Source organism: Bos mutus, chromosome 28 (assembly GCF_027580195.1).
Source record: "Bos mutus isolate GX-2022 chromosome 28, NWIPB_WYAK_1.1, whole genome shotgun sequence".
NCBI classification, from domain to species: Eukaryota; Metazoa; Chordata; class Mammalia; order Artiodactyla; family Bovidae; genus Bos; species Bos mutus.
The window spans coordinates 19,053,503-19,081,174 of NC_091644.1; the positions used below are offsets into that span (position 1 = coordinate 19,053,503).

The following is a 27,672-nucleotide window of genomic DNA, read 5'->3' on the forward strand; positions in this document are numbered from 1 at the left end:
ATTAATAATAGCAAGGAATGTGATGCTCACGCAGCACAGTGTAGTTTCGTTTAAGACATCAGCTATGATGGATTTCTAACAAGTGCTCCTGAGGGGCAGAGGCAGCCCTCACCAGGAAAGCTGTGGTCTGGGCTCCCTGCAGACCCAATGAAGGGCCTTCTCGGGTGCATCTGGCCCCAGCATGTACGTGTTCACTTCCAAGCTCCCTGGGGAAGGGTCACATCACCTGACACATACAGGGCCAGACACACAAAGAAGTGCTTTGTAAATGATGGAACTGACATGTGAAGTGGCCAACTGCCTTTGCACATCTTCCTTATCAGCCAAGATACCCAAAACGTGTCAACAGGATTTTACCTGAAATTTAAAAAAACAATTAAAACACCAAGTTGATACTCAAGATCTTTATTGATTCAACTGTAACAGCAACCATTGGTGAAAATTTAATTTTTTCCGTAATTTCCAAACACTTGCTGGTTTGTAAGGACAGTTAGGAAAATCAGAAACAAAAACTTAACCATGGAGTCACACAGGGCTGCCTCAGGATTACACGGTGCCCTCTGCTCTCCATCCACGACAGTGAGATGGACAGAGGGGAAAGGGGACACCCACATCAAGGGAGACGAAGGGAAGACCAAGGAAAGTACTGGCAGTCTCCACTTTTCCACTCAGAATGGATGGAACTGGGCCACTGGTGGCACAAAGACAGGGAAGGGCATTTCAATATATATTTTAAAGATGCTTAAAATGGACACCCGAATATGTGGGTGTCGATTTACCCCTGGGTAGCAGAGGATCTCCTCACCCAGGTGAGAAGAGATGGGTTCCATCTCCAGGTGAAGGAAAGGCACTGGCTCACAGTCTTCAGGGACTGAAACAGACACCAGGAGCAGGACGCCTCACCACACAGCTCACTCCTCAGCTCTAGTGTTCCTTCCTCACTCTCCTGGTTTCAAGTAAAAATGACCCTTGGCCTGGGCTTGGTTTTTTTTTTAAAGATTAAGATGGGAGAGGAAAAGGGCACACTGCAGGCAAGAAGAGATACTCCGCTAGATTCACGCAATCTCAGATGTCCAGACATTTTGGTTTTAAGCACTGGCAAGAGCTCCCTTTGGAAATTTCAATGTGGCCAAATTTCAAGCATTGCAGCATCTCTCTGCCAGCCTCCCACTCGTTGAAAGGTGGCAGAGTGAAAGTTTAAATACCCCAAGAATGTGTTTCATCTCAGTACTATTTTCCATCAGGATCCAGGCAGTACGGTCTGCCAGGGCTGCAGGCAGAAGCAAAGAGACACCACAGATCATCTGAAAAGGGACTTTAAAGACTTCTCCTAAATCTAAGCTTTGCCAAAAGGTAACAATTTCCAGGCCCATCCAGAGAAAGAAATGTCAATTCCGCAGGGTGGGAAAGGTGACATGAACTGACTGTATCATTCCTCAGACTGCAGTCAGAAATGTCATGAGCTAGGCTCAGGGGAACTCCAATTCTCAGCTGGGAAAACATGACTAGAACAAGAAATGTGCCTGGGGTATAAGCATTCTAAATAATTGTGACCCAGCTGCCTCAAGATCTGATGTCATCTTTTATTTATAGCTGGGAGGTAAAGAAGTTGGTGGTGGTAGGGGTACCACTGTATGGTCACTATGCCCCCTGTGAAGTCCAGACAGAAACTGCCCTCCCAAGTAAACACTGCTTCTTTAAAACAGACACTAACCCCTCCTAGATGCCATGCATAGGTAAGAGATTGGGTTTCGCAGATTAATAAATAGCTGCCCGTGTGCATATAGTCCAGAGACATGCTAAGACGGGTAAGTTCTGACCCAGAGAGACAAGCACTGGCTCTCCTGTCTGGAGGGGAATGTAAGGGGCTGAGGGCCGTGGCTTCAAACAGCCAAGATACTGATACCCCATAAAGTCTCCAAGATGAAAACGGAAAAGGACTGTTTCTGGAATATTGCTGCCAATACAATAAGCACCTTACACCAGGTGCCTTGATGCAAAGCAGGCACTGGCTGAGCGACAGCCTCTGGGGTAAAGCCCATACATCTAGCAGGAAATGTCTGAACTGGGAAGTTGAGGTCTGAGAGATGCAAAGAGCTGGTAACCCAGACAGCAAAAATAAAGACCATCTATTTTGACTCCACCTTAAAATCAGAAGTAAAAAAATTCGTTTGAAGGTGCTTTAAACACAAGTTCCTTACTTCTAGAAGTACCTTTTCTTCTTTTTTTTAAATAGCTGCCTTAGCAGCATTGCTTTTTATTCAAGTATACTCTAAAGCAAGCAGGGCTATAGATAAGAAAATGCTGGGAAGTGTCAGAGTGTAAATCTAAAGAATTTGCACCCTTAAGATGTCTGAAACCCCCAAAAACTTGGCATCGGTGCCAGGGACACAGAACAGACATTCACTAAAAATGTGCTAAACTGACGAGCTTCATCAAAGCTTCTCTCAAGGGTGAAGACAGGATTGGTTCTTTTTAAGAACCTGTTTCCATTAGGAAGCCCAGGGTGAGGCAGGTGTGCAGAGTTAACTTTTACTGGATGTAAAGATCAAGCACAGACAGCTCTTATTCCCAGAGGTTCCCCCCCATTTACTGAGGTGGTTTTTTGGGTGGGAGACCTGACCCAAGTCTGCTTTAGCTGGCGTGGTTTGAGAGAGCAGGTGCCAAGCATCAACTGGGGGGGACCTGGCTTCTGGATACTATCAGCTTTGTTACTCTGGATCTGAATGGTTAGCTATTCTTCAGCCCAGTAACCCACCACCTAATTCATGTTTGCTCCCTTTGTTTGACAACCCCAACTGATCCATTCGAATGGCTCAACGAGAAGGCTCCAATGCCCTTTGTCAATTCCTGGCTAAAGGAGAAAGCAAGCCAGCAGTATTGTCTTTTAGAGGTATCAAGTCAAGGACTGAAGCATCCTTGGGCCACTGGTAGTGTACAACAGGACAGTGTACAAATGCTACCCTGGAAATGGCCATTTCTTGCCAACTCTCTCAGAACTGGCAGATGGTTATGGACAGTCCATTTTTCATCTGTTTGTTCATGTATATCTTAGAGAACTATTCTCAGCAACACCACTTCTCTCAGTATAGCATCTAGTTTAAACATAGCCCTTCTTGCTGATCTAGTTTCACCCTCTGTTGGGGGAGGGGTCATATTAAGGTATATCCACAAATTCTTTGACACTGCTCCATTCATTAGGTGGGGTGAAACTCCAGTTCCCTTGAGTGTAGCTGGGCTTAGTGGCTTGCTTCTAAGGAAAGGGATAGGAAGGTGTGATGATTTGCTTTCGAAGACTGACATAAAAGGCACTGCAGATTCCTCCTTGCTCTCTGGGATCGTGTGCTCAGGCAAAGCCAACTGCCATGCTGTAAGGACACTCGTGCTGCCCTAGACAGACCCACACAGGGAGAAACTGAGGCATCTTGCTCACAAAGAGAGCCCAGAAGTGGATTCTCAAGGCCCAAGTGACTGGAGACCCTGCTGAAGTCTTGATTGCAACTTCCTATGGTGCCAATACCACCATGCTAAGCTGCTTCCCAGGTCCTAACCACAGAAACTGACAGATAATGTTTGCTCTAAAAGAGATTTTAAGTTTGGGGATAACCTGTTAAATAGCAACAGATAACAAGGATGAAGGATAAAACCCTTGGCTTGGAAGCCTAATAGCTAGAAGCCAGCTTCTCTACACTATGCTTTAGAGAACACAGCAGCTATTTACACAGGATACGAGAGAGTGGTGAACTCAAGTCACCACACTATGAAGGAGGTAGAACCATGACAATGCACATCTCCTGCTGGAATTTGGAGGGAGGAGGTCATCTCATTAAGATGGATTGTCCCCAGAAGTACAGACACATGGTTTTCTCCTAAGGAGAAAAGTACAAATAATTAGTAAGATTTTAAGAATCATCTCACTCAAATGATACCCTAAGGGTGCTCCGAAAAGGCCCAGATAGATTATTCATTAGGGCTTCAACTGTTAGATGATTCCTTCCAAACACTCAGGCGGCTTCCCAGGTGGCTCAGTGGTAAAGAATCCACCTGCTAATGCAGAAGACGCAAGTGACGTGGGTTCAATCCCTGGGTCGGGAAGATCCCCTGGAGTGGGAAATGGCAACCCTCTCCAGTACTCTTGCCTGGGAAATCCCATGGATAGGTGAGTCTGGTGGGGTCACAAAGAGTCAGACATAACTGAGCTACTGAGCACATAAACACACCCAGGAGTAAATCACCTACTAGATTCTGGATTGCCCTGAAAAATGATTCTATGAGGCATGGCACAAAGGTTTCATCTGTTGAAAGTTCATCTACTGCCTTGTGAGATTATCTTTAAAACGCCGATTTATGGAGGCCAAAGTAAATCTAGTGGCCTTCAGGAAAGAACTGCACCAAGCACTATGGAGATCCTTACAGAGATGCCTACAGGATGGGCAGCTGCTATATTATACAGCTGATGCTCCCAAGACATACTAGAAATACAGCCTCTGATTAGGAGGCCAAGTGCAGACTCCTCGAGATAGCAACAAAGGGGATCATACCGTCTTTAGACTACTCAAGCTGGTGTTTTAATTTCCCACTATTCAGTGAGGGAACCGAGTTTTCACGTGCAGCAGTAAAGACCCAACAGGGCACGCACTCTGCTCACTGACAGAACGATTACTCGCTGTAGTGGAGTCACATTCCAGATGATGTGGAGAAAGCAAGCTTCATTCCCAAAGAATCAAGCTCCCAGGGGACAAGCTCCCAGGGGACAACGAAGCCCTGTGCAAGCTTGTCATGCAAATTACCAACACACCTTAAGTTTTTCCAAGAGTAAGTATAGTGAAATTTGGAGTTTAATAAAAATCAGAACAGAGATACACTAAAAAAGCAGTAAGAAATATTTTTCTGGTCAATTCTTGAGACTGAAAGCATCTCCAAAACCGTGGAGATCCAGCTTATTCCTGAGACATCAACCATCACAAAAGATTTCACTCTTTAAACAATTCACATTTTATAGCAGAAAACAGAACAAAGTTCCACAGACATCCTTAGTCTCTTCTAAATGTATTCGCAAACAGGGGCTTCTCAGAGTTCAAAAGACAAACAGCTTTCCATCTTAGCCAGTTGGCCTGGTACTCTCACCCTGGTATCTCGCCTCTTAAAAAGATGGTTCGGAGCACCAAATCCAACCAGAAATTCCTAGACACCAGTGGCTATTTTACTTGTCTTTCCGTGAGAGGAGTCACTCTCCCAGGATTCCCATGCCAGTCAACAGTCAGGACCATGGGGTGGGGAACGAAGCAGCACAGCATAAAGGGAGAGAATGAGGCTACCATGAACAACCCAGGGAAGGCAGAATGGTCCAGTCTCACAGTCCACCCACTACGAACTCCAAACATGCACAGCCAACACTAGAGCAAGAGGAACAAGTTCATAAGGGACCGGGGGAGACAAGGGCTGGTGACATGGAACAGCAGACTCACCAAGGAACAGTTCTCACCTTCCTAACACCGGAAGATGTATAATTAAAAAGTTGCTGTTCAAAATTGTACTGAAAACATATCTAAAAATAGGTCTGTACTCATCTTAAAAATAAAAGGTCACTCCTCAGATAAGAGGAGTGACAGATCTTATCAGATACCACAGGTGAGGTATCCTGGATGTACATTTGAAAAATGGCCTGGCAGAGAAAAGGGAAGGAGGCAGGGAAAGACAGGGGAATTCAGAGTACCTTGGGAAGGGTAAGAACGGAAGGAACACGTTTTTAAGCCCATGCTTATCTATCTCAGCAGCCAAACAAAGCAGGTCCACAAAGGAAAAAAGTGTAGTTCTTTGCTAAGAACACTCTCAAAGTCAACTTTAAACTAAAAAATCGGAGACAATAAATATCACAATGCTCACTGGACTGAGAAACAATGACTACTGGGCCTGGGTAGGGTACTCAAAAGTTTCAGCGTCTTCCGAGGTCATTCTTGGGTACCATCCTGCAGAGTATACCGTTAGGCCTTATCCAATGTGCTTCTGTCCCATGGAAGGGACCTGCTTGGGAGCAGGAGAAACCACCTGGATAGCTCAGGGTACAAAAGGACCACAGGCAACAGGATGCAATCATGGAGGGATGGGAGAAGCGGGGCAACGAACAACTGGTGACACAGGACTCCCTTCTGACGTAGAATTAGAAAGTGTCTGCACAACTGTGCAAAGTAAAGGAACAGGAAGGTGAACTATAATACGAAAGACAGAATACACTCCTCCCAGAGGAAGGAGGGGAAGTGGACCTCAAAACAGTGCCCCAGGGTAATGCTACTCGAGTTGTACAAACTGTGTACTATCCCCAAGGACAAACACCGCAAAGTAAAAAGGAAAGCAGCTCTCTTCCTGTTTACCATTTCCCTCCAGTGGTTTTCAAGACCCCCAAACCCAGGCTCTTGCAAGACTGAAACCTGGGCAAGACAGTGAGGAGAGAGAATAAGAACAGGAATGATGCTGAACCCATCAAACCTCTGTATCACTTCCCCAGACTCCCCAGCCAGTCAGTTATTAGTAGGCTGATAATGGATTTGGGATTAAAAAAAAATGGGGGGCGGGGAGGGGAACCAGAGTTTAACTGTTTTCCTCTATGGGCTGCTTAGTTCTACAGAAATATGTCAAGAGTCTTCAATCTAACTGTCTAACTGGGAGGGGAACAGGAAACAGGGAGAAGAAATGGTCAGATGCAGCTCATCTTTGCATCCTTTGGCACAAGGGGAAGGAGGAGGGGAAGGAGACAGCAACGGGGATTGCTGGTACTGCCTCTTCTGTCTTTGCATCGATGATCCTATCAGCCGAATCAAGTACACACATGTATCAGTGTTGCTGCTTTTCTTCTGATCCTCAAAGGACAATCAGATGTCCATCTCAAACTGAGCATCATCCCCTGGTTAGAATGAAGAAAAGGAAAAGTTGGGCACAAAATGGAAGAGCAAAACAATTTTAACTAACATTCCCTCTGCACAAGAGTCAAAACAGAATTCAAACTGCCCCATTCTCTGTAGCCTCGAAACAACTATTCTGCTCTGCCTTGGCTGGTCTTTTTAATCTGGAGGGCAACAAAAGAGTGGCAGTCACATCACCCACGGGCAGGAGCCAATTATGGGAAAGGATACAAGTGAAAACTACCCAAGTTTTACTCTCCTTTGTCCGAGGTTGACCAAACAGGAGCTTGTAGAGAGCTCTTGGCCATTTATCAAGTCAGCACACTCTTCTGGAAGCTCTGAATTTTTAGCCCTGCTCGGAATGACACTCTGTCCATCAAAAACTCCTTTGGAATTTGACAAAGTAGAAAGTTGGCTCATGTACAGGGGCCATGGAGTGCAGCCCAAGGTGTGCTTCAGGAGCTGGCCATTTCCAGACATGGATAGGACTTATTATTAATGGTCAACGTGTGTGTGAGTGTGTGGGGCGGGGGAGGGGGTGTGTGTGTACTGAAATAGGCTGTCCTGAAAATGGGGTGAAAATGGTTTTCTCTACACCACAAAAAAGACATTCTCTTTATAAGAAGCAAGGTCTATTTCCAAGGGTGATGGAAATGGGAGTGATTAGATTCTGCTGTGTGTGTGTGTGTTATCCCTAGTCCAACAAAGTCCAGGTTCAAGAAGTCATCTTTGGGATTTACCATTGCCTGATTTTGGATTCTCCCTCACCCTACCCTTCTCCTAGATTAGATTTGGCTATGGTTTAGAACTCGGGTTTCCAGAACATCTCAGTAAGTCTTGGTGAGGGTAGTGGGGGAACCTCAGAGATGTATGACTGAACATCAGTTACAACTGAAGCATCAACATTTTTCAGACTGACTCGAATCCCAGGGCTATCTCTTGGTCCCTAACACCAGCTTCTCTTACCAACTGCATGCTTCCTGTCATGATTGTTCAAGTTGTTCAAATTGTTTACTTCTACTTTGGAGTCTTCAATTAAGGTGCCGGGGCTGGTGACTCCTGGGATATTGGGCAGATGGCAGGGTGGGGTCTGAGCCATAGGAGAGTTGCGACGATCCAACAAAAACTTTCGATCATAAATGATTCGAGTTCCTGGAAAACAGGGTTTAAAGGAGACGGAAGTTTTATATCTTGTTTCAAATATAATTTTATACCAATGAAAGTAGAAAGTTACCTTCCCTTTCTCTGCTTTGAAAAATAAGGACTAGTAACAGTTCAAAAAGGCAGCTGAAATTATGAAGAATGAATCATTCTGGAGAGCAGAAAACTTAGGTCAAGTTTGAATTATTTAGGATGGAAAGTTTTCTAATACAGATTTTACAACTTTTTACCACCTTAAACAGGGAACAATCCAACCCTTTCTCGGTGAATCAGGGTGAGTATGAAATTCATTTATTATGCTATGTTGTGACCTAGGAAGTCTCAGGGCCTATTCAGCTGATGATCTGTACTCTCCTTAGACCGAACAGGATTCAGATAGCCAAGGCTGTGCTCGTGGCCCTCCCCACCAGTTTCCTTGTCTCCTCCCTCACTGTTTGGCTAAGAACCATCTTTTTTCCATGTCTTAAGTCAGTTTGGCTGCCATAATCAAATACCACACATGGAACTGGGTGTCTTACACAGAAATGTATTTCCTCACAGTTCCTGAAATTTCCAAGACAAAGACACCAGTTTAGTGTGTCTCTGCTGAGCGCTCTCTTCCAGATGTGTTGACACCTTCCCACCGTGTCCTCTCACGAGGGAGAGGGAAGCAAGTGTCTCTTCTGCTGGGGCATTAATCCCACTGTGAGAGCCCCACCCTCAGGACTTCACCTGAACCTAATTACCTCCCAAGGCCCCAGTCCTTGGAGAAGGAAATGGCAACCCACTCCGGTGTTGCTGCCTGGAGAATCCTATAGACAGAGAAGCCTGGTGGGCTACAGTCCATGGGATCACAAAGAGTAGGACATGACTGAAACGACTTAGCAAGCAAGCCCCACTTCTAAATATCACTTTGTGGAGGTCTGTGTGTCAATATATGAATGGGGAGAGCACAAGTCAATCTACAGTACATGCTTTACACTCATTCTAACTTAATGTGTCTAATCTGTGGGGTTTGGAAATTGGTGATCTGATTTCAACGCTATGTAAAATAAGAGCAAACAGGCTGGGAAGGAGCCTGATGGTTTTCCAATGATCTAAGGGAAGGAGCTTCAGTGGATGGATTTTGTTCTGTCACCAGCGCCCTCCCCCCAACCTTTTATTCATGGCTAGGTTTCAGAAGGGTGAGATTTTTGCTGTGAGATGTTCTTACTAACAGTCATGTTGCAAGTCAGAACAAGACTATTCTCACTTCTGTAGTATACTAAACTCAGAAACTCTTGGGGTGAAGTGGTGAAAAAAGAGCACAGGATAAAAGCAAGCTTTCTATTTCTAAATTATAGATCAGCAACAATACCAACATTAGAGCACTGTAAATGAACCAAGTAGAAAACAAGTAAAGAGAGTCAACCTAAACATGTCGGGTGTAACAGGACATTTAACAAACTCCTATTACTGTGCAGAGGCAATAAAAATATTTTTTACTGCCTTGAGATATAATTCACATACAATTCAAAGTGTGTAATTCAATAGATTTTAGTATACTCCTGGAATGGTGCAACCATCCCCACAGTCTTTTTTTTTTTTTTTGCTTTTGACTGCAACACATTGACTTGTGGGATCTTAGTTTCTCAAGCAGAAACTGAACCCAGACCACAGCAGTGAAAAAGCCAAATCTAACCACTGGACCACTAGGGAATTCCCACCACAATCTACCTTAGAACACTGTCATCCTCTCCAAAAGATAACCCATATACATTCAGCAGCCCCTCCCCACTTTCCTCCACCCTCGGCAGCCTAGGCAACCATGAATCTGTTCTCTGTCTCCACAGATCTGCCGATTCTAGGCATTTCATATAGGTGCAACTATGTAGTATGTGACCTTTCGTATGGCTCCTTTCACTTGCATGTTTTTAAGATTCATTCATGTTTGGCGTTTATCAGTACAGCTGATCCTTGAACAATGCAAGTTAGCACTTTTCCAATTGTAAGTACTACAGCACTATACAGTCAGTGTTGGCTGAATCCATGGATGCCGAGGGCCAATGATAAGTAACATGTGGATTAACCCCCATGTTGTTTTAAGGATCAATTGTACTTAATTTATGTTTATTGACAAATAATGTTCTGTATGTATTAATGTATATCACATTTTATCAATCTGTCCATTGATGGACATCTGGGTTTTTTCCATTTTGAGTAATGCTGCTATAAACACTCATGCACAAGTGTTTGTGTGAACTCCTGGGTATGTAAGACAGACTTGCTGGATTATATGGCTTACCTTTTGAGGAACCACCAGGCTTGTTTTCCAAAGTGGTGACACCATTTTCCATGCCCATCAGCAGTATATAAGGGTTCCAGTTTATATACATTGTAGCCAACACTTTCCTTTTTTATTTTTCACTTTTCCTTTTGGCCCTTCCCCAGGGCATACAGGATCTTAGTTCCCCAAACAGGTATGAAACCCCAGCCCTCAGCAGTGAGAGCATGGAGTCCTAAGCACTGGTCTGTCAGGGAATTCCCTTTTTATCTTTTTTATTACAGCCATCCGAGTGGGTGTGAAGTGGTATCTCATGGTGTTTTAATTTGCATTTCCTTGATAGCTAAAAGTGCTGAGCATCTTTTCATATATGCCTATTGGCCATTCCAACAAATATCTTCTTTGGAGAAATGTCTTTAGCCCATTTTTTAAAGGGTTGTCTTTTTACCACTACACTGTACAAGTTCTTTATATATTATGAATACAAACTTTTTTCAAAAATTTTTATTTTATATTGGAGTATAGCTGATTAACAATGTTGTGTTAGTTTTGGGTGTACAACAAAATGATTCAGTTACATATATACATGTATAAAAGCTTCGTATTCATAGATGCTTCGGAAATATTTTCTCCTGTGAGGTGCCTTTTAAATTTTTTTTCAAAATTTTAAATTTTAATAAAGTCCAATTTGTGTCTTTTTCTTTGGCTGCTTGTGATTTTGGTGTTATATCTAAGAAACTTGCCTAACCAAGGTCACAAAGATTTGTGCCCATGTTTTCTTCTAAGAGTTTTACAGCACTTCAGTTCAGTTCACTTGCTCAGTTGTGTCCAACTCTTTGTGACCCCATGAATTGCAGCACGCCAGGCCTCCCTGTCCATCACCAACTCCCGTAGTTCACTCAAACTCACGTCTAGAGTCGGTGATGCCATCCAGCCATCTCATCCTCTGTCGTCCCCTTCTCCTCTTGCCCTCAATCCCTCCCAGCATCAGAGTCTTTTCCAACGAGTCAACTCTTTGCATGAGGTGGCCAAAGTACTGGAGTTTCAGCTTTAGCATCATTCCTTCCAAAGAAATCCCAGGGCTGATCTCCTTCAGAATGGACTGGTTGGATCTCCTTGCAGTCCAAGGGACTCTCAAGAGTCTTCTCCAACACCACAGTTCAAAAGCATCAATTCTTCGGCGCTCGGCTTTCTTCACACTCCAACTCTCACATCCATACATGACCACAGGAAAAACCATAGCCTTGACTAGACGGACCTTTGTTGGCAAAGTAATGTCTCTGCTTTTCAATATGCTATCCAGGTTTGTCATAACTTTCCTTTCAAGGAGTAAGCGTCTTTTATTTTCATGGCTGCAGTCACCATCTGCAGTGGTTCTGGAGCCCAGAAAAATAAAGTCTGACACTGTTTCCCCATCTATTTCCCATGAAGTGGTGGGACCAGATGCCATGATCTTAGTTTTCTGAATGTTGAGCTTTAAGCCAACTTTTTCACTCTCCTCTTTCATTTTCATCAAGAGGCTTTTTAGTTCCTCTTCACTTTCTGCCATAAGGGTGGTATCATCTGCATATCTGAGGTTATTGATATTTCTCCCGGCAATCTTGATTCCAGCTTGTGTTTCTTCCAGTCCAGCGTTTCTCATGATGTACTCTGCATATAAGTTAAATAAGCAGGGTGATAATATACAGCCTTGACGTACTCCTTTTCCTATTTGGAACCAGTCTGTTGTTCCATGTCCAGTTCTAACTGTTGCTTCCTGACCTGCATACAGGTTTCTCAAGAGGCACATCAGGTGGTCTGGTATTCCCATCTCTTGAAGAATTTTCCACAGTTTATTGTGATCCACACAGTCAAAGGCTTTGGCATAGTCAATAAAGCAGAAATAGATGTTTTTCTGGAACTCTCTTGCTTTTTCCATGATCCAGCAGATGTTGACAATTTGATCTAGTGCTCACATTTAGGTCCTGGAGTCATGGGGTCCAACTCTGGTTTTTGTGTGTGGACATCCAGTTGCACCAGCATGATTTGTTGAAAAGACTATTATTGAATATTTCCCCATTTAAATGTCTTAGTATCCTTGTCAAAGATCAACTGGCTATAATTGTGAGGGTTTATTTCTGGGCTTCCATTGATCGATGTGTATCCTTATGACAGTAATACACTCTCTAGATCTGTAACAACTTTTGAAACCAAGTGAGTCTCCTAACATTGTTTTTCTTCTTCAAGATTGCTTAAGGTTATTTTAAGTCTCTTATTAAAGTTCCATATATGCATCTTAGGGTCAGCCTGTAAACTTCTGCAAAGAAGACAGTGGGAATTTTGATGGGGACTGTGCTTTGAATAAATTTGGGGAGTAGTACCGTCTTAACAATATTGAGTCTTCCAATCCATAAACATGGATGGTCTATTTATACAGACATTTATAGATAAATGTCTATCTTTTTGTCAAGAATGTTATACAGTTTCCATAGTATAAGTTTCATGCTTTTTTGGATTAAATTTATACCTATGTATTTTATTATTTTTATGCTATTGTAAGTGGAATTATTTTATTTCATTTTTGGATTGTTCATTGAAAGATACAAACACAACTGGGTTTTGTATACCAATCTTGTATTCTGAAGCTTTACTAAACTCAATTAATTTTAACAGTTTTTTAGTGAATTTTTAAGTTACATTTGGTTTTAAATGGACACACAAAATAAACAATTCAGAAGAGCCATTCTGAAGAATTACAACTTTAATGATGCTGTTAATGTTCTCAAATATGGCCAGGTAAAATATGGATACAAAACCACAGTATTTCATGTGTTTGAATTTTAGATCACTGGAAGCTAAAAAAATTGCTGCAGGAAAAAAAAAAAAAAAAATTGCTGCAGATATATGGCAGAAAAAAGGAATCAACCCGTCGGTGACTAAGGATTCTATGGTGTAATTCAAAAGCATTTAATATTCAAAAAACCAAAACTATCAAAAGAAAAACATTACATCAAAGGAAACTATTAGCAAGGTGAAAAGGCAGCCTTCAGAATGGGAGAAAATAATAGCAAATGAAGCAACTGACAAACAACTAATCTCAAAAATATACAAGCAACTCCTACAGCTCAACTCCAGAAAAATAAATGACCCAATCAAAAAATGGGCCAAAGAACTAAATAGACATTTCTCCAAAGAAGACATACAGATGGCTAATAAACACATGAAAAGATGCTCAACATCACTCATTATCAGAGAAATGCAAATCAAAACCACTATGAGGTACCATTTCACGCCAGTCAGAATGGCTGCGATCCAAAAGTCTACAAGCAATAAATGCTGGAGAGGGTGTGGAGAAAAGGGAACCCTCTTACACTGTTGGTGGGAATGCAAACTAGTACAGCCACTATGGAGAACAGTGTGGAGATTCCTTAAAAAACTGGAAATAGAACTGCCTTATGATCCAGCAATCCCACTGCTGGGCATACACACTAAGGAAACCAGAAGGGAAAGAGACACGTGTACCCCAATGTTCATCACAGCACTGTTTATAATAGCCAGGACATGGAAGCAACCTAGATGTCCATCAGCAGATGAATAGATAAGAAAGCTGTGGTACATATACACAATGGAGTATTACTCAGCCATTAAAAAGAATACATTTGAATTAGTTCTAATGAGGTGGATGAAACTGGAGCCTATTATACAGAGTGAAGTAAGCCAGAAAGAAAAACACCAATACAGTATACTAACGCATATATATGGAATTTAGAAAGATGGTAACAATAACCCTGTGTACGAGACAGCAAAAGAGACACCGATGTATAGAACAGTCTTATGGACTCTGTTGGAGAGGGAAAGGGTGGGAAGATTTGGGAGAATGGCATTGAAACATGTATAATATCATGTATGAAACGAGCTGCCAGTCCAGGTTCGATGCACGATACTGGATGCCTGGGGCTGGTGCACTGGGACGACCCAGAGAGATGGTATGGGGAGGGAGGAGGGTTCAGGATGGGGAACACATGTATACCTGTGGCGGATCCATTTCAATATATTTGGCAAAACTAATACAATATTGTAAAGTTTTCAAAAATAAAATTAAAACAAAAAATAAAAGAAAAACATTAAGACTTGACTATAAATAAAATGCAAGGAAAAAACCCTTTTTTGTCCTTTTTTGATACCGTGTTTACTGTGAAATTATATAAATTCCAAGACAATTTAAAAACCTAAAATATTCAGGGTCTCTTAAAAATGTGCATGCATAGACACATCTTATGAAGCAAGAACTTCCAGTAATTCAATTTCAACTGCCAGTCACATTTATGCTAGCCCAATTCAACGTCAACCCACGCATCCATAACTAGAGAAAAGTTAACCGTAAATCTCTAACGGAAAGGCAGACACACCAGGGAAGCAGAGGCAGGACAGGTAGATAGTATAATGTAATATGCTGCTGCTGCTTAGTTGCTTCAGTCGAGTCCGACTCTGTGCGATCCTATGGTCTGCACTGCAGCCTGCCACGCTCCTCCATCCTTGGGATTCTTCGGGCAAGAACCCTGGAGTGGGTTGCCATGCCCTCCTCCAGAGGATCTTCCCCACCCAAGGATCGAACCCAGTCTCCTGCATTGCAGGCAGATTCTTTACTGCCGAGCCACCAGGGAAGCCCCATAATCTCATATGGTGGAGAGCTAAAACTGACAGACTGAGACACAGAGGTTTAACTAATTTATAGAGTTTTAAAGGTAACTACCCAGGGCTTCCCTGGTGGCTCAGTGGTAAAGGATCCACCTGCCAATGCAGGAAAGGTCGGTTCCATCTCCGATCTGGAAAGACCCCTCATGCTGCAGACCAACCAATCTCACATGCCACAAGTACTGAGCCTGTGCTCTAGAGCCCAGGAACCACAGCTGAGCCCACACGCCTCAACTCCTGAAGCCTGAGTGCCCCAGCGCCCACGCTCCACGACAAGAGAAACCACTGCAAGAAGAAGCCACACACCACAACCAGAGCGCGGCCCCCACCTGCTGCACCTGGAGGAAAGCCTGCACAGCAACGGAGACCTGGCACAGCCAAAATAGATAAATAATAAATACATACTAAGAATAAATAAATAAAGGTAACTACTCAGAAGAACCAAAAACAATAAAACAATTTACAAGGAAATACGAAGTACAGAAAGTAATGAAAGTGTCCCGTATCCCTCATTTTCATAACAGGGAATCAACAGTATCCTCTAATGTTAAGAAATCAAGAAATTGTGGTATAAATATATATTATTTATAGCAACAGTGGCTAACCAGTAAAATCACTACAAACAGAAACTGTTAGAAGCAGCAGTCTATTGGCATTTTACTTTGCATTTTAGGTGCTTCTGTTCAGTTTTCCTTTTTCTACTTTGTTTTTAAAACATGCATATTTTAGTCTTCATGTTTGGATTTCAAAACAAACAGGTATCTTTAGATCTAGGTTAACATTAGATATCTATACACATTCTTCATTCCTTGGTGACCAGTTATTTGGATAAATCTAGTACCCTGACCTAGAACTTTCTAAATGCCGACATTACTAGGAAAACATGAAGAGTAAAATTGAGTCTTTTTGATGGAGAACAGAGAGTAAGGAGAAAAAGCTTCTACTTTTTGATCTAAAAATTAGTGATTTTCAAATGGCAAGGAAAAAGAGGCAAATAAATGAGATCCAAAATTATGCTTGCCAAGATGGTTTAGTACAGAAAAAAGGTCATTCAAGTCTAAGGGCCTCTTTCAACACCAAGTAGCTTAAACGATAATCAATCCATAATTAAGCTATATACATCCAAGAAATTGTATAACCTGATACAAAACTGCCTAGACAAAGTTCCCTGTAACATGGTTAACTGACAAGGGCAGTAGTTACTGTACTTTCGCAGAGCCCAGACCATAAAGTTGTTTAAGGCTGTTTCCAGAATTAGAATTAAGCAGCCACTCATGCAAATAAACATCTTAGAATAAGAAACAGAAAGTAACTTGCCCACATTGAACAGGTGGTGACAAAACCCTCCAAGAAGGCTGAGATTAACCTACGCCTTCCCAACAATATCCCAGGCAAGAAGGGAGTGTGTGGAGTCAAACAGGGCTTCCCTCAAGGGACTTTCGTCATCAAAGAGGAAAATTGTTTCTCATAAAACCGTAGTGGACTCCCCGCTATGATCATTAGGCCAGAACTGAGTCAGATGCCCACCATCCCAGACACTAGGGAAGCCATAGCGTAGCCAGGGTGTATTTTATGGGGCTTGGCACTCTACTACTTTTAAAATAATGAGGAAATCTGGGGTAGCATGAAAGAAGAGAGAACAGCTATTGGGCTGGAAACCAATAGTGCCAGTCACATCCATATTTAAATCCTCATTTTCCATAGTAGAAAACTGTTAGTACCCAAAACTGAGAAATAGCATTAAATCATGTTATTCAGAAATCCAGAGGTAAATGCTAGAAGAAATAGCTGAAAGAGTTTAAAATGGTTTCTCCAGGAATGGAACTAGAAACAAGATGGGACGTTAAGACTGTTGCTTTTTGTTATTACCCTAATAATACTATATGCAGAGTACATCATGAGAAACGCTGGGCTGGATGAAGCACAAGCTGGAATCAAGATTGCCGGGAGAAATATCAATAACCTCAGATATGCAGATGATACCACCGTTATAGCAGAAAGTGAAGAACTAAAGAGCCTCTTGATGAAAGTCAAAGAGGAGAGTGAAAAAGTTGGCTTAAAGCTCAACATTCAGAAAACTAAGATCATGGCATCCAGTCCCATGGCAAACAGATGGGGAAACAGTGCAAACAGTTTATTTTGGGGGGCTCCAAAATCACTGCAGATGGTGATTGCAGCCATGAAATTAAAAGACGCTTCCTCCTTGGAAGCAAAGCTATGACCAACCTAGACAGCATATTAAAAAACAGAGACATTACTTTGCCAACAAAGGTCTGTCTAGTCAAGGCTATGGTTTTTCCAGTGGTCATGTATGGATATGAGAGTTGGACTATGAAGTGCTGAAGAATTCATGCTTTTGAACTGTGGTGTTGGAGAAGACTCTTGAGAGTCCCTTGGACTGCAAGGAGGTCCAACCAGTCCATCCTAAAGGAAATCAGTCCTGAATATTCATTGGAAGGACTGATGTTGAAGGTGAAACTCCAATACTTTGGCCACCTGATGCAAACAACTGACTCACTGGAAAAGACCCTGATGCTGGGAAAGACTGAAGGCATGAGGAGAAGGGGACGATAGAGGATGAGATGGTTGGATGGCATCACCAACTCAATGGACACGAGTTTGAGTAAACTTTGGGAGTTGGTGATGGACAGGGAGGCCTGGCGTGCTGCAGTCCATGGGGTCGCAAAGAGTCAGACACGACTGAGCGACTGAACTGAACTGAACTAACAATACTATATGACTTTTAAAGTTTACTTTCATAGGTAGAAAAACAACAGGGTGACTGCATGAATACTGAAGGCATTTTGCTAAGTCAAACAAGTCAGTCACAAAAGACAAGTATCTTTTGATCCCATGTATATGAGGTACCTGGACTAGTCAAATTCACAGAAAGTAGAATGATGGTTGCCAGTGGCTAGAGGTAAGCAAGTAATAAGGAGTTATTGTCTAATGAGTATAAAGTTTCAGTTTGGGAAGATGAAAAAAGTCCTGGAGATGGATGGTGGTGACAGTTGCACAACAATGTGAATGTACTTACTGCCATGGAACTGTATACTTAAACCCGGTTAAAATGGCAAATTTTACGTCATTTACACAATAAGAAATATACATGATTTCAGACGTCTAGCCTCCAGAAATACAAGAAAATAAATTTGTTTAAAGCCTCCCCACACACAATTATCTTTTTAATAGCAAGAGACAGTGTTTTAGAAATAAAAAGCAAACCCCATTATAAGCAATTGGGGACAGTGAGTGACTCAAAAAAGTATTTGTAAGTATTTATATATATATGTAAAAAATATATATGTGTGTGTGTGTGTGTGTGTATATATATAAAACAGACTGACACTAGAGCCATGAGGAAATCTAGAAATTTAAAAAACAAAGCACTTGGCAAATAACCTCAGTATTCCATTAGGAATTTTTAACGTCCTCCATCTATGCCACATATAAAGGCTTACCAAGAGATCAGAAACAGACACAAGATGAACAAGCAGCATAAGTGCATATGTGCTAAGTCTCTCAGCCGTGCCCAACTCCCCACAACCCCATGGACTGTAGCATGCCAGGCTCCCTTGTCCCAGGGATTCTCCAGGCAATAATACTGGAGTAGATTGCCATTTCCTTCTCCGAACAAGCCAACAAGTGTTTCCAATACCCTCAGAAAGGTAGTCTACCTCTTTCCCTCTCCCCCCACCTCCATCCCAATAGTAAGAAGAGAACATAAGAAGTGAAAAATGCAGAAAGGACTTACAAAGAAAGTGGTTTTCTCTGTTTTTTATTCTACCAGCTTAGGAGGGTGATTAACAAGGTCTGTGTTTCACTATATTAGAGAACATTTTAAATGCATTTCAGTTTTAAAATCTGTTCTTCATAGAGGCTCTGGATGGAACAGACTCCTAAAAGCTCTATGCCAGATAACCCAGAGGAGGGTAAAAGGTGCTTGACCCATTATCCTCCAGGGAGGCTGAGAGTGGTCAAATCACGTTCAGTGTATACAATCATCAAATCTCTAAAGGGCTAATAAAACCAAGAGAGGGACAAATTTTACATCAGCAAAAGGCACAATTAAAGCCAGAGGATATTATAACTTGCTTGACCCAGTATCCTCCAGGGAGGCTGAGAGTGGTCAAATCACGTTCAGTGTATACAATCATCAAATCTCTAAAGGGCTAATAAAACCAAGAGAGGGACAAATTTTACATCAGCAAAAGGCACAATTAAAGCCAGAGGATATTATAACTTGCTTGACCCAGTATCCTCCAGGGAGGCTGAGAGTGGTCAAATCACATTCAGTGTGTACAATCATCAAATCTCTAAAGTGCTAATAAAACCAAGAGAGGGACAATTTTTACACCAGCAAAAGGCACAATTAGAGCCAAAGGATATTATAACTTAGTATGGTTAAATAATTATGGCAAATGGAAGACATCCAAGGTTTGTGAAAAGTCAATTCTACTGTTCTTTGAGTAACTCCAATTCTCATAACCAGGAGCAAAGATTTCCAAGACATTAATGTCAAAGGATGGCTCCCTACCCAATCACACAGGACTCTGCCAGAGTAGAACACACACCCAGGCTGAAAGGGAAGTTGATAATGACTATGCTCCTATTCAGAAGGTTCTGTGTTAGAAGAGGCCTTAGACAGCATCTGGTGGAAGCCTGTCATTTTACACACGGAGAAAACAACATCCAAAGAAAGATCACACAGTGAGTGACACAGGAGTCAAGAGACCAACACAAATAAGCAAGGCAGTCTAAGCAAGTCTGCCTTTCTTGAGTCTGGCCAAAAAATGATTTGAAACAAATGACTTTTTTAGTTAGTACCAGGTAAAAAGTGGTATACAAACCACAAATTAATCTCAAATGCCAACTGATTTTAAGACTATCAAAGTACTTCAAATATGTCCACGTCTGTTTGGGTTTGAATACCTGTCTTGAAATAAATCTTCTTCCCAAGAACTACCTGGTTCTGGTTCCAGGAAAATGCTGGTTGGATGCGCCAGATTGTTGACAGCATCCTGGATCAATTCTTTGGATTAGATTTCACACATTTTGTGGTTCAGCCTCTGTAATGCTAATAATTAATGAGGGCTCACTGCTTTGGTATGGGGAGAGCACTCAGATTCAAGCCTGGGCTTCATTCCCACTTCTTGTTTTCCTCCTAGTTCACTCCTCTTAGGCACTTAAAAAAATAAAAATAAAAACAATGCAAAATACATATCTACCAATATCTTCTACTTACAGTAAGGAACCTGAACTCATCAATAAACTTCATAAGTAGGCAAAAGCCTACTGAACATCACCGGTCTAGGTCACTTTATTTATGTGCTGCCTCTTCATTATGGTTCGAGGAACTTATCAGACCAGAGAGTGGTTTCATTTCAGTGTAAAAGAAGCCCAACTCTAACATAAACATTCGCTGGTGATGAGATGAGCACCTCTCTGAGGCCCAAACAATTAATTACAACATCTTAAAAATGAATCACAAGCCTAGCAAACTTTTGATAGGTACCTCTTAGAACGGACTTCCCAGGTGGCGCAGTGGAAAAGCATCCACCTGCCATGCAGGTGACATGGGTTTGATCCCTGGGTCAGGAAGATCCCATGGAGTAGGAAATGGCAAGCCACTCTGGTATTCTTGCCCGGCAAATCCCATGGATAGGAGCCTTGGCCTTAGAACCTAGGGAGCAATCAATGGTCTATCTTCACCAGTCCTCACCTGCTATAAACATCAGGCTATTTCTTTAAAAAATTAAAATTGAATGATACTAAAACCAAAGATGCCACAAGAAGAATCGACAAGTATCTCTTAGGAATATAGATGCAAAAATCCTCAACCAAATATTAGCAAACAGAATTCAGCAACATACAAAAAGGATTATATACCACAATCAATGGTACTTACTCCAGGAATGAGAGGCTGGTACAACATCTGAAAATAATTAACATGATACATCATAGCAACAGACTAAAAAACAAAAATCATAGGATCATTCCAAAAGATACACAAGAAAAAACTGTCTTTGATAAAATCCAACACCCTTTCATAATAAAAATAATCAACAGACTAGGAATAATAGGGAACTTCCTGAACCTGACAAGGAGCATCTATGAAAAACCACAGCTACCATTTTACCTAATGATAAAAGACTGGAGGTTTCCCCCTAATACCGAGCACAGGTCAATGGTATCTGTTCTCATTCTCTTGCCATGTTTGTTCAACACTGTACTCAAGCTTCCAGTTCTAGCCAGGGCAATTAGGCAAGAAAACAAACAAAAAAAGTACCTAGATCAACGAGGAAGAAGTAAAACTATCTTTATGCATAGACGACTGTGGTCTTGTATATAGACAATACCAAGGAATCTATAAAAATTGTATTTTCCAGTTACTGATTGTTTATCAAGCATTTTACTTTTTAAAATGACCCAGTGACATGAACAGCTTTAGTTCATCAGGGCATTTGTCCTCAAGATCTAAAAGACCATTTATTTAGACACAAATACTCACAAATTTCTGAGCTTTTGGCTTCAAACTGTCGCCTTTGAACCAGGTGAAAAAGGCCTTTAAAAACTAGTCATATATCACATAAATCAAAGCAGGATCCTCTATGACCCACCTCCAGGGTAACAGAAATAAAAACAAAAGTAAACAAGTGGAACCTGATTAAACCTAAAAGCTTTTGCACAGCAAAGGAAACTATAAGCAAGGTGAAAAGACAACCCTCAGAATGGGAGAAAATAATAGCAAATGAAACTACTGACAAAGGATTAATTTCCAAAATATACAGGCAGTTCATACAACTCAATGCCAGAAAACAAACAACTCAATCAGAAAGTGGGGGAAAGACCTAAACAGACATTTCTCCAAAGAAGACTTAAAGATGGCTAACAAACACATGAAAAAATGCTCAACATCGCTGATTATTAGAGAAATGCAAATCAAAACCACAATGAGATAACACCTCACACTGGTCAGAATGGCCATCATCAAAAAGTCTACAAACAATACATGCTGGAGAAAAGGGAACGCTCCTGCACTGTTGGTGGGAATATAAATCGATACAGCCACTATGGAAGACGGTATAGAGACTCCTTAAAAAAACTAGGAATAAAACCACCATATGACCCAGCAATCCCACTCCCAGGCATGTACCTGAGGAAACCAAAATTGAAAAAGACACATGTATCCCATTGTTCACTGAAGCACTAGTTACAATAGCCAGAACATGGAGGCAACCTAGATGTTCATCAACAGATGAATGGATAAAGAAGTTGTGGTACATACACACAATGGAAACATTACTCAGCCATAAAAAGGAACCCATTTGAGTCAGTTCTGATGAGGTGGATGAACCTAGAACCTATTATACAGAGTGATGAACGCCGGGAGTTGGTGATGGACAGGGAGGCCTGGCGTGCTGCGATTCATGGGGTCGCAAAAAGTTGGACACGACTGAGCGACTGAACTGAACTGAACTGACGTAAGTCAGAAAGAGAAATACCATATTCTAACGCACATACATGGAATCTAGAAAAATGGTACTGAAGAATTTTTCAGGGCAGCAATGGAGAAACAGACATACAGTATAGACTTATGGTCATGTCGAGAGGGGAGGAGAGGGTGAGATGTATGGAAAGAGCAACACGAAAACTTACATTACCATATGTAAAATAGATAGCCCACAGGAATTTGCTGTATGGCTCAGGAAACTCAAACAGGGGCTCTGTATCAACCTAGAAGGGTGGGATGGGGCGGGAGATGGGAGGGAGCTTCAAAAGGGAGGGGATATATGTATACCTATGGCTGATTCATGTTGAGGTTTGACAGAAAACAACAAAATTCTGTAAAGCAATTATCCTTCAATTGCTCTCTTCCTTCCAACCAGGTGAACTAGTTTTCCCATGTTAACTTTACCCTGTCTGATCAGCAAATCTTATTTTTTTTTTCATCACATCACAGCCTTTACTGCTGACTGGCAGTGAAGAATCTCCGATATTCACTACTGTAGCTATTTGAGTTCCCAAAATTCTTTCGGCTGATTCCATATAAAAATAGAAAATCTGACATTCCTTAGTTATTGATTACGACATGTCCATATACCAAAATATTTTTTGTCCATACAAATCCATGAAGCCTGAATTTTACTCGATAGAACATCAAAAAAATTGAAAGGACATGATCTGCAACTCTTTACACACACATACGTAGTCAAGCCTACAGTTGTCTCCAAACCATGCAAGACCCCTCCCATAAAATCATGAACCCAACACAAAACTAAGCTACATCTTCTGGTACATACTTTGGTGGCTGACGAATATGAGACTAAAGCCAAATCTCCTCTGGAATGACAATACATGTTAATTTTTGTTCCTCTGAGGTAAATAAATGCCATCTTCCTTGAACACAAGGCAAAGTGACTGAACAACTTTCAACGTGTTTTTCATGCAGTTCTTACATGTAATCATGAAGTCCTTCAGTTAATAACTGAAACTACAGAGCCAAACAAGTACATTTGCTGGTTCAGAAATATTTGACTAGAATAAACTCAGGTCACTGTATTAGAAATTTTTCTAACAATGAGAAACTGGCCTTCCTTCCCCATATCTACAGAGCTCTATTCACTTCTCCCAACAAAGGAACTAGATTAACACTCAGGACTCTCCCCAAATACTCTTACTTTATTATGGCTCACACCAAGTGGATTCTTTTCCCTTTTTCCTGTCTTCTCCTTTATCCCCAGACCCTTCCAATGGCCTTCAGGGAACCAACCAATCAGAGCAGCTCTTCAGCTGGCAGAGAGGATGCGCAAGGGTGTGAACAAGATTTCAGACTAACAGTTCCCCTCTGGCACTCTTGTTACGGCAACAGCATACTTTTCCACAGCTGAGGAGGATGTTTGGCAGAAAAGTAAGGCAAAAAGAAAGGCTCAAAGAGGTCTCTTTGTTCATTCCCCAGAGCACAACCACTCTCAACAAGGAGACAGTTCAAAACTCATTTAAGAAAGTAAATAAATAATAAGGTAGCAAAAAGCATCACATTATCTGGCATTGCAGAGATAGAAGAGTCTTCTTAAATGTTTGCAAACTTCCTTTCCTAGGAAAATGTGCATCTTAAGACAGCAGAGGAAAAACCTGGAATAGGAATCAGGACACTAAGTTTGAGACTACCAACTGACATTAATTAGCTGTATGACACTAACAAGTTACTTAATTTCTCTCAATTATAGAAGGAAAGCATTAGGTCCCTTCCAGCTAACCAGACTGTTACAAAAGTGAAGCAGACTATAACAACTTAACCTTTCATTGAGGCTAGAAGCAGCTTCTCAAAGGATGAACCAAATGTCATCCCTATTCCTCCAGAGGCAGATAAAACAAAACAAAATAAAAACCCAAGGGCGTTTTGTTTTGAATTTGGTCAAAAATTTTGTTCTTCCTTAATAATGAGAAAAAGGTACACTTCTAAAAATACGGGAAATATAAGAGGTTACAGAAAGTTTTCATTTCATTTCCCAACTCTCATTTTCCAACCACAGAAGGCAATTTTAAGAAATCTTTTCAAGGGTAAGTTGTATCCTCTGTGGGGAGATGGCAAGTTCATTATGTTGTCAACGTCTCTGCCCAGTCTGATCATACAGGGCCTTCAGCACATCAACAGTTATCTGGACTGCTCTGACCTGTGTATGACACTCTAGTAGCTTGAGACAGGAAATTCTAATCCCCTTCCTTCCTACTAAATAGAGATTTCCAATACAAGCTTACTGTTACTTTCTAAATGTTTTCAAGTCTGAAACATGTAACTTAGCACTTGACTCTACAAGTTTTTCATTTCAGAACTAAAAAGCTTTTCTACCCACCAAGATTTTAAGACCACTCAGAGTGAAGACTGAATTTCCTACTTTTGTCTGTGGTTCCCTTTTGTGCAAAGCACTGCCCTGGACCCACAAAACTCACTGAAGATACCTAACCACATCAATTTAGGTGCCTAAAGGTGACCAAATAACAACCATGATTCAGGGAAAGAAAATTACACAGAAGAGAGGGAAATGTGAACAAATCATCAGAAAACTGGAAATTTTCCAAAGGGGGGGGAATTAAATCAGTAAGCACTGTATATCTAGGTGGCGCTGAGGTAATTGCTATAAAACGGTGTTTAAATCCAACCGCAACAGTGCTGTATCTTATAAACATATTAGGTAAGCCTTTGTGTTAAAAATTTAGAGATGACAATGTGCTCTACTAATAAATAACAGCTCTGTATAATAGATAAGCTAAGATGTAAGTATTTAAATCTGCAATTAAAAAGCAGAAACCATCTGGAGACAGGGTAAATGATATTTGAGAAAGTAGCTGAGAACTATGTATGTAGGGAGGAAGGATAAATGATTCAGTATTTCGGGCAGAATCTTTCCCAACACTGTAGGAACTAATTCAGACTATCAGATAGGCACACTTAAAGACTATGCCCTTACTTTAAAAGCATAGAAGCTTGGGTGTTTGAAATATGCCTAAAGGTGCCCTTGCAGTTTTTCCCTCAGAGGAATAATGATTAATATACAGCTAAAAGTTTAGTTCCTTCCGCGAATAAGTAATTATCTGCTACTATGACATTGGTTCTAAACTGCTGGAAGCACAGGCATTACAGAATTCACAAGGAATTCTGGAAGAAGTTATAAATTTCTTTCCATCACCTCAGAAAACAATATCCATTTCTTAAAAGCTGTCAGTTCAAGTTCAAGACAACCTATGGAGACCAGATCCTGGTTTGCCAAATCTTTCACGATTAAAAGCCAAGAAGATTTCAGCATGCTCAGAGGCTGGCCTTGACCAGATGAGGTCAGGAGGGAGGTTTCTCCAATGAGGTAAGCCACCTCACTAGAAACTCCACTGTTCACAAAGTTACAACCTCCTTAAGCCCAGTTCTCCACATATATCAATGAACGTCTCCTGCCTGGATCATTTAACTTATTCCAAGGCAGCCACGCCACCCCCAGTCGCCTGGGTGGATTCCTCTGTAGAGCTCTCGCCGAGATTTTTTATTCCTTCTTGGCAAGATCTTCTTTCTCTACCGTCTTGATATTGTGCAACGATTAAAAAATGGCCCAGGCCTAACAGCAAGGGATTGGCTGGAGCACAACTGGTGAGCCCAGCCCACAGGAACCAAGCTAGCAATCCCGTAGACAGCAAGGGCTGCCAGCAAAGTCCCAACCCTCTAGCCAGAGGCCACCATCAAAAAGCTAAGTAACCAAGTTAAAAACGAAGCACCATCCCCTTCATGAGGTCCCTCAAGATCGCTCTCCAGTCTTCTCCCTCTGGAGAAAAGCCTAGTCGGGGGACAGGCAACCTTTGAGCTCCCTTTTCCCGTGACCAATTAATTCCACGCTCTTCACCTCTACCCCAGTGTTCTTCCTTGTAAACAGTGTTGGTCGCACTTTGAAAAGCAGTGCTCTGGGACCCGGCTCTGCACGGCCCCTTCCCCCGGATGAAGCAGTCCCGCCGGGGAGGGTACCGTCTTCCACCAACCTCCACAGGCGTCGCCGCCAAAACTCTACCCTCAAGGCTGCCAGCGCTCCTTTCCCTGGGCTATTACTTGAGCATGATTTTATCACTCCTCCGCCAGCCTGGGGACTCCCCCCACCCGTGGGGCCTCGTCCAGCAAAGTAAACAATGCTGTCAAAGCAGGATAACACTGGGCGAGGCTTCCAAACTCCGCATTCCAGCCTCCCCCCTCCTGGAGTTCTAGAAGCAGCAAAACAAGTCATCGCAGGGTCCCAGGAGCAAACTACTCTCCCCAACTTCCTTTCTAAAAAGGCCGGGAGACAGCTCCAAGATCAAGCTTCAATGTGCACAAAGACACTATATGTGGCAGAGGGAATGAGGAGCGAATGCAAAGCCAAGTGTAGACAAATTTGCCCTGGAGTACGAGGGCGGGGGAAGGAGAAAACTGGGTCCAGTGCGTAAACCTGCCACGAAGCGGGAACAGGGGCTTTTTCTTCACAAGAGGAGAGCCAGCCACGTTCCCAGAGTGGGCACGCGCTGAATAGAGTTGCAGGAGATAGAGAACGCGAAGTTAAGGTTCTCGAAAGCAGTCTCAAGGGGGTTTCGGGGGAAGCCCCAATTAAGGGGCTTTGGTGGAGCCGGGGTGGCCCGAGCGGCCCAGAGTGGATACGCCCTGAGTTAAAGGACCGTGGCGGGAAACTGCGGGGACACCGCGGAGGTTAGCGCGGGCGCGCTCGGGCGCCGGGAGAGGGCTCGGGTGAGGGCCGCGGGGGCGCCGACGCTCACCTCCCGGTGTGGTGGAGAAGAGCGTCCCCCCGGGCGTGGTGCAATAGTCATGAGGTAGCTGCGCGGCGTCGCTGATGGGCACGGTGCGGGTGGGGATGGCGCGGCTCTGGCTGGGCTGGTGGCCGCTGCCGGCGGACGAGGACATGGCTCTGGGCGCGGGCTCTCGGGCTTTGTCCGGCGGGCGGGCAGGCGGGCGGCGGCGGCGGCTGAGGGCCCGGGCTGCTCCAGCTGCTCAGGCGGGCTGAAGGGCGGGCGGGGCTAGGCGCGCTCCGCTCGCTCTGCGCTCGCTTCCTCTTGCTCCCTCGTCCCGCTCCGCTCCCGCCGCCGCCCTCTCAGCCGCCGCCGCCGCCGCCGCCCTATCCTCCGGCCTCCGCCAGCAGCCTCAGCAGCAGGAGCAGCGGCAGCAGCGGC

At 42.7% G+C, this 27,672-nt stretch overlaps 1 protein-coding gene across 1 annotated transcript; it reads right to left on the minus strand.

Annotated features, from left to right (window-relative positions):
* Window positions 1-389: 389 nt before the first annotated feature.
* On the minus strand, window positions 390-27,672 carry EIF4EBP2 (eukaryotic translation initiation factor 4E binding protein 2). Its single transcript, XM_070364770.1, has 3 exons — window positions 27,262-27,672; window positions 7,866-8,051; window positions 390-6,901 (listed from the first exon to the last, which is right to left on the minus strand). The coding sequence occupies exons 1-3, from the start codon at window positions 27,404-27,406 to the stop codon at window positions 6,870-6,872; spliced, it is 363 nt and encodes a 120-aa protein (XP_070220871.1). The 5' UTR covers window positions 27,407-27,672; the 3' UTR covers window positions 390-6,869.

Excerpts from the sequence above, each read along its gene's own strand:
- EIF4EBP2 (XM_070364770.1), bottom strand. The coding sequence starts at position 27,406 with ATGTCCTCGTCCGCCGGCAGCGGCCACCAGCCCAGCCAGAGCCGCGCC. Across the intron at positions 8,052-27,261 it reads CTTCTCCACCACACCGGGAG|GAACTCGAATCATTTATGAT; the intron begins GTGAGCGTCGGC and ends CCTGTTTTCCAG. Across the intron at positions 6,902-7,865 it reads TGACAGGAAGCATGCAGTTG|GGGATGATGCTCAGTTTGAG; the intron begins GTAAGAGAAGCT and ends CATTCTAACCAG.